This window comes from Scyliorhinus canicula, chromosome 17, assembly GCF_902713615.1.
Source record: "Scyliorhinus canicula chromosome 17, sScyCan1.1, whole genome shotgun sequence".
NCBI lineage: Eukaryota > Metazoa > Chordata > Chondrichthyes > Carcharhiniformes > Scyliorhinidae > Scyliorhinus > Scyliorhinus canicula.
Genome location: NC_052162.1, coordinates 127598486 through 127616808, shown reverse-complemented (window position 1 = coordinate 127616808; position 18323 = coordinate 127598486). Strand labels below are relative to the sequence as shown.

Here is an 18323-nt window from a genome sequence, read left to right as displayed (position 1 = left end):
AAAGGGTGTAAATTGAGAGAGGTGGATACTGAGCGAGCTGGCCTTGTTCTGCCTTGAAAATGAAATGAAATGAAAATCGCTTATTGTCACGAGTTGGCTTCAATGAAGTTATTGTGAAAAGCCCCTAGTCGCCATTTCCGGCGCCTGTCCGGGGAGGCTGGTACAAACCAGCTATCCACTTTGCTATTGGAAGGCAGATTAAAAAAAAAAAATTTACAGTACCCAATTCATGTCCTCGTGCATCAGTCGCTGAAAGTAAGCACGGAGGTACAGCAGGCAGTAAAAAATTCAAATGGTACATTGGACATCGTAACAAGAGGATTTGAGTAGGAGGAATGGGGATGTTTTGCTACAATGGTATAGGGCGTTGCTGAGGCCACACCTGGAGTATTGTGAGCAGTTTTGGTGTCTTTATCTGAGGAAAGAGGTTCTTGCTGTGGAGAGAGTGCGGCGAAGATTTACCAGGCCGATTCCAGGGATGGCGGGACTGTCATATGAGGGAGAGAGTAAATCGGTTAGGATTATACTGATTGGAGTTTAGAAGACTGAGAGGGGATCTCATAGAAACGTACAATATTCCAACAGGATTAGACAGGGTAGATTCAGAAAGAATGTTCCGTTGGTGGGGGAGTTCAGAACTAGGGGTCAGAGTTTGAGGATAAGGGCTGAACCTTTTAGGACTGAGGTGAGGAGAAATTTCTTCACCCAGAGAGCGGTGAATCTGTGGAATTCACTACCACACAAAGTAGTTGAGGCCAAAACGTTGTGTAATTTCAAGTTGGAATTAGATGTAACTCTTGGGGTTAAAGGGATCAAGGGATATGGAGGAAGGTGGGATCAGGGTACTGAACTTGATGATCAGCCATTTAAAAAAATATATATATTTTTATGAAGACATTTATAAATAGACATCAAACACAACCAAAACCATGATCAAAAAGAGATCAAAGAGGAGATTACATCATAACGAAATAAGTAACAATCAGAACCCACCCTCCCTACCATGTCCCCCCCACCCTCTCTGCCTCTACCTTTTCTTATTAACCCCAGAACCCCCCGCTCCCAACACTCCCTACGGACTGAACATTCCTGGAATAAGTCAATGAAGGTTTTCCATCTCCGGGCAAACCCTTCCACTGACCCCCTCAAGGCGAACTTAATTTTCTCCAGCCGAATGAAATCCGCGAGGTTGTTCACCCACACCCCCCAGTTTTGGTGGCTCCGAGTATCTCCGGGGCTACCAGAGAGGCAAAGGCCAGACGTCGGCCTCTCTCTCTCTCTCTCTCTCTCTTCCTTTTCCCCCCCCCCCCCCCCCCCCCCCCGGGACTCCCGACACTCCAAACGCTGCCAATTCTGGACGCGGGACAACCTTCAACCTCAGTACCTCCGACATCACGTCAGTGAACCCCCGCCAAAATCCCTTCAGCTTCGGACAGGCCAAAAACATGTGTATGTGGTTCGCCCCACCCCCCCTCCTTGCACACCGCCCACACCTATCCTCCGCCCCCTCAAAGAATTGACTCATTCTGTTCACCATCATATGTGCCCTGTGGACTACCTTGAATTGAATGAGACTCAGCCTGGCACACGATGAGGACGCATTCACCCTCCTACCATAACCCAGCCTCCAACTCTTTCCCTCTCCCGCCCCCCCCCCCCCCCCCCCCCCCCCCCAGCTCCTCCTCCCGCTGCTGCTTAACTACTCCTAATTGGGCGCCCTCCCAATCCATTAATACTTTCTGACACACTGCCCTCACCAACCTCTGTTTTCGACAGCACCTTATCCTGCAATTGGGCAGTAGGGTAGCATGGTGGTTAGCATAAATGCTTCACAGCTCCAGGGTCCCAGGTTCGATTCCCGGCTGGGTCACTGTCTGTGTGGAGTCTGCACGTCCTCCCCGTGTGTGCGTGGGTTTCCTCTGGGTGCTCCGGTTTCCTCCCACAGTCCAAAGATGTGCGGGTTAGGTGGATTGATCATGCTAAATTGCCCTTAGTGTCCTAAAGAATAAGGTTAATGGGGGGGGGGGGGGGGGTTGTTGGGTTACTGGTATAGGGTGGATACGTTGGCTTCAGTAGGGTGATCATTGCTCGGCACAACATCGAGGGCCGAAGGGCCTGTTCTGTGCTGTATTGTTCTATGTAAACCCGGGGGCGACAGATCAGGAAAGGACGACACTTGTTTTCTCACGTAGTTTTTCACCTGTAAGTACCGGAACCCGTTTCCGCTGGGCAACTTGTACTCCTCCACCAGTACCTCGAGGCTCGGGAAGCTGCCCCACCCCACGAATAGATCCCCAAACCGCTCATTGACCAGCACCGCCACTCCATGTGTCTTCATATCTAACCCCGAATGGAAAACCCAACCTTCCCTTAGCCTTGTCTGGTCCCCGGATCTTCAAATATGTTTCTTGTAAAAATACCACATCCGCCTTCAAACTCCTCGGAAAACATGCGACCGTTTGACTGGCCCATTCAGCCCCCTCACGTTCATTCCATGTGACCTGCTTGGTTGGAGGGTACCCCACCCCCTGCCGATCAACCATACCCCTTCTTAGGCCAGCCCTCCCGCCCGTGCCACACGACCCTCCAGGCCCACCCCCGGATGTCCACCTCCACCACTCCCTGCCATATAACGTCACGGCCACAACACCTTCGTCAGCAGCCCCCTCTTCCCCCCTTCCCCTGAACAAAACAATGACCCCCACCCCCCTCTATTTGACAAACCCACCTGCTCTCCCCCCCCCCCCCCCCCCCACCCCCTCCAGCTCTCGTTAACTAGCCCGTCCAGCCCCCGCCCATGGGGTCTACACCTCCTACCCCTCACTGACTCCCCCCCCCCCCACTCGCTTGCACACCTCGCAACCAACAGTGCAACAAGGAAAAACAAAAGAGAATAAAAACACAAAAGCACAAAAGGTGCATTCATCCCACATCGCATCGAAACATCTCGGAGGCAAAAGGTTCCCCAACCACCAACAGAACAAAAGATACAGGGATTACCAAAATAACGGGTTGGGGAGGGGGGGGGGGGGGGGGGGCGGTGGAGGAAACAACAACAAATTCCTCTCCACACCCCTCCTCCACAGTTCAATATCCTCCTCCTCCTGCCAGTCCATTGTCCCTCACAAACTCCATCGCCTCCCCACGTGTTCATAACTAGCGCTCTAATGTTCTCGGCGAGCCTGGGTACAACATCCCGAACTTCACCCCCTTTTTAAAGAGGGCAGCCTTCACTTGGTTAAACCCGGCCCTCCTCTTCGCCAGGTCGGGGCCCAGGTCCTGGTACGCCCGAAGCTCGCCCCCTCCTTCCAGGTGCAACTCCTCGTCTGCCTCGCCACCTCAGAATCTTTTCCTTGTCCAGGAACCGAAGAAGATGCACCACCATTGCCCTCGGCTCGTCCGCCTGCGGCCTCCTCATCAGTGCCCTGTGTGCCCGGTCCACCTCCAGGGGTTGGTCAAAGGCCCCCTCTCCCATCAGCTTGACCAACATTCCAGCCACATATGTGGTAGGTTCTGCTCCCTCGATGCCTTCAGTTGACCCTACAATTCTGCCTCTGGGAGCGGTTCTACCTTCTCCTACAGCTGCTTCTAGGTCTCCCGCATTACTCCTACCTCGGCGGCCAACGGAGACAACTGCTCCTCGTGCTCCCCCACCATCCCCATCACTTTCCGGACGGCCTGGCCCTGGGACTCCAGCCTCTGCTCCACTCTGCCATCTTAAGCTGTGGTGCACGAAAATTCTCTTGCACGAAGAAAACTCTTCCCTTCTTCTCGACCCACTTCTTGTCCGTGGATCCATCCACCAGTCGCACCAGTGGAGTCCCTCTGGCCGGCCCTACACCTTCCTCAGGCACACATCCACCCTCCGAATGTGGAAAAGGTCCGCAAAAACCAGCCACAAGCGGGAGCTGCCAAATGTGCGACCGCTCACACCGTGGCCGCCACCAGCAGCCTCGATGATCAGCCATGATCATAATGAATGGCAGAGCAGGCCCAAAGGGCCTCCTCCTGCTCCTATTTTTAAAATGTATTTCATTGGTTTTCACATTTTTATATTGCATATTTCAGTTTGAACGTTGAGTTACGGGTGTCGTACCTGCGTGTAGAATTTTACACAGGCAATCAAGATGTGGTTATAGTAGTATCAGGGAAGAGAGAAAATTAAAAAGCCAACGAAGTACAAACAAATGAGGCTCATTGTACACCTTGGGGAACTCCAACCCGTCTAAGAAACGCCTCATTCGACCAGGGTCCCAGGTTCGATTCCGGCTTGGGTCACTGTCTGTGCGGAGTCTGCATGTTCTCCCCGTGTGTGCGTGGGTTTCCTCCGGGTGCTCCGGTTTCCTCCCACAGTCCAAAGATGTGCAGGTTAGGTGGATTGGCCATGATAAATTGCCCTTAGTGTCCAAAATTGCCCTTAGTGTTAGGTGGGGTTACTGGGTTGTGGGGACGGGGTGGAGGTGTTGACCTTGGGTAGGCTGCTCTTTCTAAGAGCCGGTGCAGACTCGATGGGCTGAATAGCCTCCTTCTGCACTGTAAATTCTATGATAATCTAGGACAATGGTTTGGCACAACTTTGTGGGCCAAGGGCCTGTTCTGTGCTGTATTTTTCTATGTTCCATGTTTATGTTCATTCCCTCCACCCCGGCCGGGGAATCCGAATCATATCGCCTCCTGTAAAAGTCCTCAAATACCCCATTCACCCCCACCGGGTCTAAATCCAGATTACCCCTCCTATCCTTCACCTTTCCGATCTCCCTCGCCGCCTCCTGCTTCCTCAGTTGGTGTGCCAGCATCCTACTCGCCTTTTCCCCATAATCATAGACTGTCCCACTGGCGTTCCTCAGCTGCCCCACCCGTAGACACCAGTCCAAACTCCATCTGGGGTTTCTGCCGCTCTTTCAACATCCCAGCCTCTGGGGCCTCCAAATACCTCCCATCAACCTGCAGGATCTTGTCCACCAGCCTCGCCATCTCAGCCCGCTTCATCTTGTCCCTATGCGCCCGTTTCGATATGAACTCCCCCCCGACCACTGCCTTCAGCGCCTCCCATAGTGTGGCCGCCGACACCTCACCCGTGTCATTCAGCTCCACATACCCCCGAATGGCAGCCCTCGCCCGCTCACAAACCTCCTCATCTGCTAACAACCCCCACATCTAACCTCCACTCTGCACTGCCCCCCCCCCCCCGCCTTCTCTCTCTCTCTCTTTCCCCTCCCCACTTGCAAGTCCCCCCCCCCCCCCCGTCCACTTTCCAGTCAACCCAATGCGGCGCGTGGTCCAAAACCACAATCACCGAATTCTCTGAGCCGACGATACACCACCGCCAACAAAGTCCTGTCCATCACAAAGTGATCGATCCGGGAGTACAACCTATACACGTGGGAGAAGAATGGAAATTCCTTCGCCCTCAGCCTACCAAACCTCCATGGGTCCACTCCGTCCATACGCTCCATAAACCCTTTCAATTCCCTCGCCAATACCATTCCCGACCGCGGACTCGACCGATCCAATTTCGGCTCAATAACCGTATTGAAATCCCCATTATCAGCCGGTGTGAGTCCAGGTCCGGGATCCTCCCCAGCACCCACCTCATGAATTCACCATCGTCCCAATTTGGGGCATAAACGTTCACCAGGACCATCGGCATCCCCTCCAATTTCCCACTTGCCATTATGCCTGTGGTTAGCACAGTGGTCAGCACTGTGGCTTCACAGCGCCAGGGTCCCAGGTTCGATTCCCGGCTTGGGTCACTGTCTGTGCGGAGTCTGCACGTCCTCCCCGTGTGTGCGTGGGTTTCTTCCGGGTGGTCCGGTTTCCTCCCACAGTCCAAAGATGTGCGGGTTAGGTGGATTGGCTGTAATAAAAATTGCCCCTAGTGTCCTAAAAAATAAGGTTAATTGGGGGGGGTTACTGGTATAGGGTGGATACGTTGGCTTCAGTAGGGTGATCATTGCTCGGCACAACATCGAGGGCCGAAGGGCCTGTTCTGTGCTGTACTGTTCTAATGTACTAAGACGTGCTGTTAGGTAATTTGGACAACCTGAATTCTCCCTCTGTGACCCGGACAGGCGCCGGAATGTGGCGACTGGGGGCTTTTCACAGTAACTTCATTGCAGTGTTAATGTCAGCCTACTTGTGACAATAAAGATTATTATTTTTATTCTCCCCCCCCCCCCCCAAATGAAACAACAATCCCAACCCCCACTAATCAGCTGCACACCCTCCACTGCGCTCCTGTGAACTAGCCCGCCCAGCTAGCCTGGCAGCCCCTGCCCACGGCACCTAACATCCTACCCCCCACTGATTTTCTGCCCCCCCCCCCCCCCCGCCCTGCTCGCTCTCACACTCCCATCGTGCAAGCAACAATAACAATAAGAAAGAAAGAGAAAAAAGGAGAATATACACAGAGGGGGGAAAAACACTCGCCCAATACGACACCCCAGCTATCCCTGATATCAGATATCCCTGAGTGAAAAAACGTTCTCCTCAATAACAGTAAACAAAAAGAAAACCCCAAACACCCCAGCAAGGTGGGTGGGGGGGCAGAGAGAACCGACCTCCCCAAACCCCTCCTCCACAGTTCAATGTCCTCTTTCTCCTGCCAGTCCATTGTCTCTCACAAACTCCATCGCCTCCTCCGGTGATCCAAATTAATACCCGCGACCATTGTGGGTCACCCAGAGGCGGGCCGGGTACAACATCTCAAACATCATCCCCCTCTTATAGAGGGCAGACTTAACCCGGTTAAACCCGCTCTCCTCTTGGCCAGTTCCGCACCCAGGTCCTGGTGTACCTGGAGCTCGTTACCCTCCCAGGTACATCTCCTTGTCTACCTCAAGGTCCATTCCTTATCCAGGAATCGGTGTAACCTCACCACCATCACCTTCGGCGACTCATTCGCCTGCGGCTTCCTCATCAGCGCCCTATGCGCCTGATCCACCTCCAGGGGAGGGTTGAAGACCCCCTCCCCCATCAGCTTCTACAGCATTATGGCTCCATAAGAGCCAGCGTCCACTCCCTTGGTGCCCTCTGGCAACCCCACAATCTTCAATTCTGTCTCTGGGAGCAGTTCTCCAGATCCTCACTCTCTCCTTGAGCCACTTCTCTCTATCCCTCAATATCCCGATTTCGGCTGCCAACGAAGAAAGCTGCTCCTCGTGTTCCCCCACCGTCTCCTCCAACGTCTGGATCGCCTGACTTTGGGTCTCCAGCCTCCGCTCCACGCAATCGATCCCCGCTTCCAGCGGGTCTGCCGTCTTCGCCAGGTCCTCCAGAGCTTCCCGTCTCTGCTGGCTGAACTTTTCATTCAGAAAGTCCACCTGCTGCTCCATTGACCATTGGGCTGGTCGGGCCGATCCCTTGCTCCCCGCCATCTTTCCCTGTGTCCCAGGAAAAGTTTCTTGCTCCAACAGCTCCTTTCTTCTAAAACCACTTCTGGTCCACGAATCCATTCTTCCTCCACCATTCCTGCACCGTTTTCCTTGAAAATATCCGCCCGTTAATCGGGGATAAGGACCAACAAAACCGCTTTGAGCGGGAGCTACCAAATGTGCGACCCCTCACACCTGGCTGCCACTGGAAGCCCCCCTCCGTCCTCTTCAGCAGTATACAAGGGCTCTTGTTAGATCACACCTGGAATACTGTGAACAGTTTGTTCCCCTTATCTAAGGGACGATATCCCGGCATTGGAGGCGGTCCCAAGAAGGTTCACTCGGTTGATCCCGGGTAGGGAGGGATTTCCTTGCGAGGCGAGGTTGAGTAGGTTGGGGCCTGTCCTCATTGGAGTTTAGCAGAATGAGAGGCGACCTTATTGAGACAGACAGGATTCTCAGGGGGCTCGACAGGGTCGATGCTGAGAGGATGTTTCCTCTTGTGGGAGAGTCTGGGACCAGAGGGCAGAATCTCAGAGTAAGGGGGCCGCCCCCCATTTCAGACAGAGATGAGGAGGAATTTCTTCTCTTGGAGGGTGGGGAATGTGTGGAATTCTTTCCCGCCGAGGGTTGGAGAGGCTGGGCCGTTAAGTATGTTCATAGAATCCCTACAGTGCAGAAGGAAGTACTTTGGCCCATCGAGTCAACATCGGCCATCTGAAGGAGCACCCTACCTAGGCCCAATACCCCCACCTTATCCCTGTAACCCCACCTAGGGGAAATTTAGCATGGCCAATCCACCTTAACCTGCACACCTTTGGACTGTGGGAGGAAACCAGAACATCCACAGGAAACTCACACAGACACGGGGAGAATTTGCAAACACCACACAGTCACCCAAGTTTGGAATCAAACCTGGGTCCCTGGCGCTGTGAGGCAGCAGTGCTATCCACTGTGCAATCGTGCTGCCCGTAGGCTGAGGCACAGTGAGATAGGCTATCTTAAGGCTGAGATTGACAGATTTTTAATCAGTGAGGGAGTCGAGGGTTATTGGGATAAGTGGACTTGGGGTTTAATACATCAGATCAGTCATAAGATTGTAAGACTAAGACATGGGAGCAGAATTAGGCCATTCGGCCAATCATGGCTGAAATGTTTCTCATCCCCATTCTCCTGTTTTCTCCCCTAACCTCTGATCCCCTTATTAACCTATCCTATCTCTGTCTTAAAGACACTCAGTGACTTGGCCTCCACAGCCTTCTGCGGCAAAGAGTTCCACAGATTCACCACCCTCTGGCTGAAGAAACTCCTCCTAATCTCTGTTTTAAAGGATCTCCTTCAATAGGCAGGGCAGACCCAATGGGCCGAATGGGCCTACTTCTGCTCCTTACGGTCTATAAGACCCGCCACATTTCTCCCTCGCTTCAGCTCTGAATAAGTCAGAGGGACTCGAAACGTTACCTCTGTTTCTCTCTCCACCGACCTGCTAAAGGTTTTCCAGAGTTTTCTGTTCTTGAATTGTAACAGAGGGTGGTAGGATTCTGGACAGGATTGGTGAGGTGGGGAGGCTGGGGGTGTAAGAAGGGATCTGAATACGAGGTTGAGGATTTGAAAATCGAGGCATCGTTTGGAAGGGGTGGAAGCGGGGTGCAGGAGGAGGGAAGCTTATTGTCACAAGTCGCACACCTTGACCCTTGCTCTCTCTCTCTCTCTCTCTCTGTTTTGGCTCACAGGTATGCAGCTTCGCTAACCACCGGACACCACACCCCGCCCCACCCGCGGGCATGTCAGCCAAACGTAAGTACGGCGCGGCCTGCCCCACCGAGTGGAGAATGATGGAGCGGGAGCCGGCCGAGGGCGAGGAAGCGGCCTGGGCTCGAGCCCTTGGGGCCCCTGAGGTGGTGTATGACCGGATCCGGGACCGTGAGCGGGCGCTGGGCGGCAGCCGCCGCTGGATGACTGAGGATGAGGAGGACGACGGCGGCGGCGAGGATGACGATGACGAGGAGGGGCCGGAGGGCTACCACTGCCAGATCTGCGGCTTCCACACCGACCAGCTGCAGCCCTTCAATATACACCTGCACTCGGCTCACCCGACCGTGGTGCTGCAGGAGCTCTATGGGCTACTGGGTTTGACTGGGTGCCCCATCCCTGGCCTCGGCCCGTCCGGAGGCCCCTTCCCTAACCTAGACCTATCTGGAGGCCCCATCCTTGGACTAGTCCCGTCTGGAGGTCCAATCCCTGCCCTAGGACCTCCAGGATACCCCAGCCCCAGCCACGGTTTGTCTGGTGTCTCTGTCGCCGGTCTGGGCCACAAGGAGGGCAGGAAAGGGGAAGGGGGGAAACCAGACATTGTGCACATTGACCTGACAGGCGAGGACGAGAATGGCGAGCAGGAAGAAGGCCGAGAGGAGGCGGAGGCTGGACCTGTCCCCACCCAGGAGCCCATCCCGGCCTCCTCACTCAAGCAGCCAGGGTCCCCAGCCGAGAAAGCAGCCCCCCGGGAGCTGGGCACCGGCCTCGAGGTGGACGCCGAGGGGCCCTTGGCCGAGGCCTTCAGCCGCTTCCCGTACCCAAGCCCGGACGAGCTAGCCCGCTGCGGGGTGTCAGCGGGGCTGTCGGCCGAGCGGGTGAGGGTCTGGTTCGCTGTGCAGAGGCTGCGGCACGGCATCAGCTGGACCCCCGAGGAGGTGCGGGAGGCCCGGGACAAGTTGTGGCAGAGACCGGGCACCCTGAAGCTGCCGATTCCGCCACCACTGGCCCTGCTCACCGACCACCCGCGAGGCCTGGTCCCCGCATCTGGCCCGACTGAATCCCGGACCTCGTCTGGCGGGGAGGCCCAAGACAGCATCTCAGTGCAACCTGAAGGATGCGGAGGCCTCAAGAAGGCCCGCACCTCGCCCGACGGAGCTGACTCTCCTGAAGTCCAGGGCTGTCCACCCAGGGTCCCAACGCCGGCTGGTGAGAGGCGATGGCGGAAGACCAAGGGTCAGCTGGCCACCCTGAAGAGCAGCTTCGCCCGGGATCGTTACCCGGACGAGGCGGAGATGCGCAGGCTGCAGGCCCGCACTGGCTTGGGCAAGTCCGAGATCAAGCGGTGGTTCAGTGACAGCCGCTACCAGCTGCGGGGACTGCCCGCCTCCTATCTCCAGCTTCGCCGCGGTGGGGGCCCGTCCTGGCTGTGCAGCGGCAGGCTCCTGGCCCAAAGTGAGGATGGACCTGCCCGAGGGGAGGGGGGCCATGAGGCTGGCGGGGACACTCTACACCGCTTGGGTGAAGTCTCACCAGTGCCAACTGCCCAGCGGGAGGTGGGGGGCATCGATTTGAGCCAAAGAAAACCAGAGGTTGAGGGCGGGGGAGTAGAAGAGGAGGAGGGCAAGACACCAAGCCCGCCTGGGGGCTCAGTCGTCACCGAGATGGCGGCCCACTGTGCCGTCGGGAGCTCGATGACCACAGAGACGTCCTTCCGTGCCCAGGCCTCGGCTCCCTCGCCAGGCCGGCCCAGGAAAACCAAAGAGCAGCTTGCCGTCCTGAAGGCCTTCTTCCTGCGCTCGCAATGGCCAGGGGGCGATGACTATACGAGGCTGGTGGAGCAGACGGCCCTGGCCCGTGCCGACATCATCCAATGGTTCGGCGACACCCGCTACGCCCTGAAGAACGGGCAGCTCAAGTGGGTGCACCGTGGCTCGACGGCCTTGGGGGCCGGGCCCCCCGGGGCTGAACCAGAGCCTGGGCCCGGGACGGACTGCGGACCCCTGGAGGAGTACCTGAGCCGGCACGGCGGCCGCCTGAGGCAGGACGACCTGTACCGGCTCTGCCTGGAGAGCCGGATGAGCGCCCAGCAGGTGGCCGAGTGGTTCCGGCGGAGTGGGAGGGGATCCCGGCCCCCGGAGCCGCTGGCCGCAAGCGAGGACGGGGGGTCCGAGGAGGACAGGCTGGCTGAGGACAGCGGAGGGGGGTTGGGTGAAAGAAATGTGGACAACGTGGGGGGCCATGTGATCAGAGTGACGCTTTAATCCCATGATGGCAGGAACAAGGGGCGGACATGGTTGAGACCGGGGCGGGGAGAGGGGGGGAGGGGTGCAAAAATTCTTCCTGGTCTGGAAAAAGGTCAACTCCATCTGAGATCAACTTGACCTGGTTTGAGGTGTAAAATCTACCCATTCTTGGATTGGAGGGGTTGGGGTGGATCCAGAAGCTTTCCATTCCACTTATTGCTGCCCATCTCCTCCCATCCAATTTAATCTTCATTGTACATTGCCCAGGTCAGAGCTGAGCCCTAGACCGAGGGGTCGTGTGGCGGCAGGGCCTGGGTTCAATCCAGCCCTCAGTTTGTCTTTGCCTCCTGCTAGCCAATCCAGGCTGCAGGATGTGGTGGCGTGTTGGTGGGGTTTGGGGAAGGGAAGGTGCAAGTGGGTGGGGTAGGGTGACAGGGGGGGGATTATGCATGCGGGTGGGGTTGGGAAGGTGCAGGTGGGCGAGGTTGCAAGGTGAGGTGCAGCAGGGGTTCGGTACGTTCTGAAGTCGATTGGGGGGTGGGGGAGGGAAGTGGTTTGGTATTGGAGGAATCCATATTCCACCCAGGAGTCAGCACCTTCGGGATGTGGGGGAGTTTAGGGGTACAGGAGGAACAGGTCCGTCTCCACAGACGCAGTGGGGTGGGGGAAACCAGTATCGGCGACCTTGGCGTTGGAGGTCACAAAATTCCCACGGCAACCCTACTCCAACCGGGCCAAGTGCACCCTCCCGCCAACAAGGCGGCAGATCAGATGCTCTGAGTGGGCAAAGGGGAGGGGGGGGAAGTGAGGAGGCATCAGTCTCGAACTAAGGTGGCACATTCCCCTCCTCCTTCTCCTCCCTCTCTGGAGAGCGAAGGAAACAATGTCCCTCTCCAACCTGCTACCCCAAAATCCAAATCCGCCCTCCCCCACCACCCCCCGCCCCACCCGCACCTTCTACATCGTCGAGAGGACGGAACGCCGAACCGATGTAGCTTCCTGTCGTCCCCAAGTTTGTTCCTTCTCGTTGAACTTTTCGTCAGATTGAGAAAAAATAGACAGTGAGAAAAGGAGAAAAACAAAAGGACATTGACATTGACTGACCAAAATGTGTCTCTGAGCCAGTTTATGCGCCGGGTTTATCCGAGCGATAATCCAGACTGATGACGTGTGTTGTGATTTCCAAATACAAGAGAGCGAAGAAAAGAAAATCTTTTATAAAAATAAACCCGTTTTGACTGTGCGTCTCTTTCTTACTCGGCGGCGGGGGTAGGAGGGGAGGGGAGGGGAGGGGAGGGGGGGTCTCTCAACCCGACCAGCTCATCCACCCCGGCGGCCCCTGGAGTGTGACCATTCGTCAACGGGGAGGATACAGGGGAAGAATGAGTCCACCTTACTGAAGGTGGAGCTGCACCTTGTTGGCACCACGTGGCGCAGGGAGCGAGATTTACCAGGGCGCTCTGCGGAGGCAGGAGAGGATCCGCAGAGGGAGTGTGATTCAACTTGGGGACGCCCAAAGGGCCGGAAAATGAGGACTTTGTTAGGTACAGAGTAAAGCTCCTTCCACGTTTCCCCATCAAACACTCCCAGGACAGGGACAGCACGGGGTTAGATACAGAGTAAAGCTCCCTCTACACTGTCCCCATCAAACACTCCCAGGACAGGTACAGCACGGGGTTAGATACAGAGTAAAGCTCCCTCTACACTGTCCCCATCAAACACTCCCAGGACAGGTACAGCACGGGGTTAGATACAGAGTAAAGCTCCCTCTACACTGTCCCCATCAAACACTCCCAGGACAGGTACAGCATGGGGTTAGATACAGAGTAAAGCTCCCTCTACACTGTCCCCATCAAACACTCCCAGGACAGGTACAGCACGGGGTTAGATACAGAGTAAAGCTCCCTCTACACTGTCTCCATCAAACACTCCCAGGACAGGTACAGCACGGGGTTAGATACAGAGTAAAGCTCCCTCTACACTGTCCCCATCAAACACTCCCAGGACAGGTACAGCACGGGGTTAGATACAGAGTAAAGCTCCCTCTACACTGTCCCCATCAAACACTCCCAGGACAGGTACAGCACGGGGTTAGATACAGAGTAAAGCTCCCTCTACACTGTCCCCATCAAACATTCCCAGGACAGGTACAGCATGGGGTTAGATACAGAGTAAAGCTCCCTCTACACTGTCCCCATCAAACACTCCCAGAGCTCACATTTTATTTGCCACGTCGCTGCGTGGGTCTGGTCTCACATGTCAGCCAGACTGGATAAGGATGGCAGATTTTCTTCCCTGATCGACATTAGTGAACTGTGGATGGGTTTTAATGACTTTGCAAAATGGTTCGATGGTCATCATTAGACTTTTAATTCCAGATTTTTATTGAATTAAAATGTCACCATCCCTGGTGGGATTTGAACCTGGTATCACAGAGCATTACCCGGGATCTCTGAATTACTAGTCCAGTGACAATACAACAATGTTACCGCCTCCCCTGACTAGTGCAGAATAGAGAGCTTTGGGACATTAGATCCAGTTTTTAAAAATTCATTTCTGGGATGTGGGGCGTTGCTGGTTAGGCCAGCATTTATTGCCCATCCTTAGTTACCCTTCAGAAGGTGGTGGTGAGTTGCCTCTTGAACCCGCTGCAGTCCTTGAGGTGTAGGTACACCCCCTGTGCTGTGAGGGAGGACTTCCAGGATTTTGCCCCAGTGACAGTGAAGGAACGGCCGATATATTTCCAAGTCAGGATGGTGAGTGACTCGGAAGGGAACCTCCAAGTGGTGGGGTTCCCAGGTATCTGCTGCTCTTGTCCTTCTAGATGGTACTGGTTGTGGGTTTGGAAGGTGCTGCTTAAGGAACCTTGGCAAATTACTGCAGTGCATCTTGAAGAGGGTACACAAGGCGACCACATCGGTGATGGAGGGTTTGAATGTTTGGAAGGAAGAGCAATCAAGCGGGCTTTTTAAAATAATCTTTATTGCCACAAGCAGGCTGGCATTAACACTGCAATGAAGTTACTGTGAGAATCCCCCAGTCGCCACATTCCGGAGCCTGTCCGGGTCACAGAGGGAGAATTCAGAATGTCCAATTCACCTCACAGCACGTCTTTCGGGGACTTGTGGGAGGAAACCGGAGCACCCGGAGGAAATCCACACAGACACGGGGAGAACGTGCCGACTCCACACAGACAGTGACCCAAGCCGGGAGTCGAACCTGGGTCCCTGGCGCTGTAAAGCAACAGTGCTAACCACTGTGCTACCGTGTCATCCTTGGAGACGATGGGAATGAAAGAGGCTGAATGGGTGGCACCTGAACATAAGCAGGGAGAATGTCCTTGCAGGCCGGTTTCTGGTGCGATGGGTAGTTTTAAGTCTAAGCGGGCAGGGCATGAGAAAATGGACGTAACATGAAGGGGGGGAAAGACAAGGTGCACAAAGCATTGCGTAGAGTCAGCACTAGTGTCCAAAATAGTGAGGCGGGTTCAAATCCCGCCACGGCAGCTGATGGAATTTAAGTTCAATTACTAAAATCTACAATATATGGCACTAATCTCAGTAATGATGACCGTGACAATGATCAGCGATTAAAAACCCATTTGGTTCACTAATGTTTCTTTTAGGGAAGGAAGGGAAATCTGCCACCCTTACCCGGTTTGGCCTACATGTGACTCCAGACCTCCTCCCACCCCGCCACACAGCAATGATGTTGACTCTTAACCACTCCACCCCCACACATACCTCTCTGAAACGTTCAAACAAGACACACTCAGTTCAAAGACGATTTGTGAACAAATGTGCCAGGGACCACAAGACGTGGGAACAGAAGTAGGCCATCGGCTCTGCTCCACCATTCAATGAGATCATGACCGATGTGATAGGAAGTCACGGAAGATAGTGTAAGAATGACAAAGTAGTCAAAATGGGGGGGGGGTTGAATGGCCCTAATATAGACCGGGTATGCAATAGCATGGAGGGCAAAGAGGGAGAAGAATGTGTGAGGTGCGTTCGGGAGAATTTTCTACATCGGCAGAGATTGGGCATTGCTGGATCTTATGGGGATCGGGCGGTGGGGGGGAGGGGGGGGCGCGGGCGGTGAGATTGGGGGACAGTGATCTTAGTATAAAGGTTTATGTTAATGGATGAGGCGCAATCTGGAGTAAGAATAATGATTAACTGAGAGGATGTCAATTTAATTGGGGTGAGAATGGATTGGGCAGGCAGCACTGTGGCGCAGTAGTTAGCCCTGCTGCCTCACGGCGCTGAGGTCCCAGGTTCGATCCCGGCTCTGGGTCGCTGTCCGTGTGGAGTTTGCACATTCTCCCCGTGTCTGCGTGGGTTTCGCCCCCACAACCCAAAGATGTGCAGGGTAGGTGGATTGGCCACGCTAAATTGCCCCTTAATTGGAAAAAATTATTGGGCACTCTAAATTTAAAAAAACTTCATCTGATTCACTGATTTCCCCCTTTAGGGAAGGAAAATCTGCCGTCCTTACTTGGTTTCATTGACAAGTGACCCACCCACCTCACTCACAGCAATGGAGTTTATTATTTTTTATATATAAATTTAGAGTACCCAATTCTATTTTTTCAATTAAGGGGCAATTTAGCGTGGCCAATCCACCTACCCTGCACATCTTTGGGTTGTGGGGGTGAAACCCACGCAGACATGGGGAGAATGTGCAAACTGCACACGGACAGTGACCCAGAGCCGGGATCGAGCCTGGGACCTCGGCGCCGTGAGGCTGCAGTGCTAACCCACTGCGCCACCCTGCTGCCCCTGGAGTTGACGCTTAAGTGCTGTTCTTCCTTTGAAATGGCTGGGCAAGCCTACACTCAGTTCAAGCGGACAATTAGGGATTATCAAAAATACTGGGGTTTGGCCAGCAATGCCAACATCCCATGAAAGAACAAAAGGGGCGGGGGGGGGGGGGAAATAGACGTGAAAATCGGGTCGACCACAGGAACGTTCGGGAAGTGAAAAGAAACGAGAAACAAAGAGAAAGTATGTGATGAGACCAGAAGCCTTCTTTGGGCATGTGAATTGTGAAAGGAGTAAGGATTAGGTAGATGCTGCTGTCAAAGTCATCGTGAAGGAGGAGGTAGTCGAGACACTGAGAGTTGGGCGAAGAGAGATTGGGGAAACTGAGCTTTGAATTCTCTGAAAGGGAATAATCAAGGGGGGGGGGGGGTGCAGAGCTTGCGATGTTTCCCTTGCTTGGAGAGGCTGGAATCAGAGGACGCAATCTCAAAATGAGGCGGAGTGGGGGTGGAGCTGCCTAGCACTGCGAGGAGAAATTTGTTTTACTCAGAGGGTCGCGAATCTGCGGTCTCCACACCCTGAGGGCTATGGAAGCTCAGGTCACTGAGCGGGAAGAGAGATCGGCAGATTTCTAGATACCAGTGATGTAAAGGGATGTGGGTGTTAGTGTGGGTGATCAGCCCTGATCATATTGAATGGTGGAGCAGGCTTGATGGGCCGAATGGCCAATTCATGCTTTTTCCCCCCCAAAATTGATAGAGGCAGTATTGGAAAAGTTGGCCATGGAGTTGATAAGTCACCAGAAATAGGTCAGATGCATCCGAAGATTACAGATTATAAATCCATAAAATATATAACAATCAACCTAACCTGGACATCTTTGGGTTGTGGGGGTGAGACCCACGCAGACACGGGGAGAATGTTCAAACTCCACACAGACAGGGCCAGGATCGAACCTGAGTCCTCGGGGCCGTGAGGCAGCAGTGCTAACCACGGCATCGCCGTGCCGCCCAAGCTTCCTTAAATGCTATCGGGAGTTTTCGACTCGACTACACTTTCAGGCAGAATGTTCCAGACGCCCACCGCCCTCTGGGTGCAACGGTTTCTCCCCAACTCCCCTCTTAGCCTTCTGCCTCTTACCTTCATACTAGGCTCCCTGAGTATTGACCCCCCTCTACTAATGGAAGAAGTGCCTTCCTGTCCACGTTATCTATGCCCCTTATGATCTTATACACTTCTATCACGTCACCTCTGAACCCATGCTGCTCCAAGGAAAACAGAGGATACTCAGGGAATGTCATAGAGTTGTACAGCAGAGCAAGAGTCCCTTCGGCCCATTGTGTCTCTGCCCATCATCAAGCACCCATCGACTCTAACCCCATTTTCCAGCACTTGGTCCGTAGCCCTTGTACGCTGAGACGTTTCAAGTGCTTATCTAAATGCTTCCTAAATGTTGTACATAAGAACTAGGAGCAGGAGTAGGCCATCTGGCCCCTCGAGCCTGCTCCGCCATTCAATTAGATCATGGCTGATCTTTTGTGGATTCAGCTCCACTTTCCGGCCCAAACACCATAACCCTTAATCCCTTTATTCTTCAAAAAACTATCTATCTTTACCTTAAAAACATGTAATGAAGGAGCCTCAACTGCTTCACTGGGCAAGGAATTCCATAGATTCACAACCCTTTGGGTGAAGAAGTTCCTCCTAAACTCAGTCCTAAATCTACTTCCCCTTATTTTGAGGCTATGTCCCCTAGTTCTGCTTTCACCCGCCAGTGGAAACAACTTGCCCGCATCTATCCTATCTATTCCCATCATAATTTTAAATGTTTCTATAAGATCCCCCCTCATCCTTCTAAATTCCAACGAGTACAGTCCCAGTCTACTCAACCTCTCCTCATAATCCAACCCCTTCAGCTCTGGGATTAACCTAGTGAATCTCCTCTGCACACCCTCCAGCGCCAGTACGTCCTTTCTCAAGTAAGGAGACCAAAACTGAACACAATACTCTAGGTGTGGCCTCACTAACACCTTATACAATTGCAACATAACCTCCCTAGTCTTAAACTCCATCCCTCTAGCAATGAAGGACAAAATTCCATTTGCCTTCTTAATCACCTGTTGCACCTGTAAACCAACCTTCTGTGACTCATGCACTAGCACACCCAAGTCTCTCTGAACAGCGGCATG

The 18323-nt window shown here is 54.1% G+C and overlaps 1 protein-coding gene across 1 annotated transcript in view; it reads left to right on the top strand.

Moving 5' to 3' along the window:
* The window catches only part of homeza (homeobox and leucine zipper encoding a), a 31212-nt gene extending 19428 nt beyond the window's left edge, over window positions 1–11784 (top strand). The window contains exon 2 of the mRNA XM_038775045.1: window positions 9107–11784. Within this exon, the coding sequence (XP_038630973.1) occupies window positions 9158–11389 (2232 nt within the window). The 5' untranslated portion in view covers window positions 9107–9157 and the 3' untranslated portion in view covers window positions 11390–11784. The remainder of the gene's footprint in view (window positions 1–9106) is intronic.
* Window positions 11785–18323: the final 6539 nt, after the last annotated feature.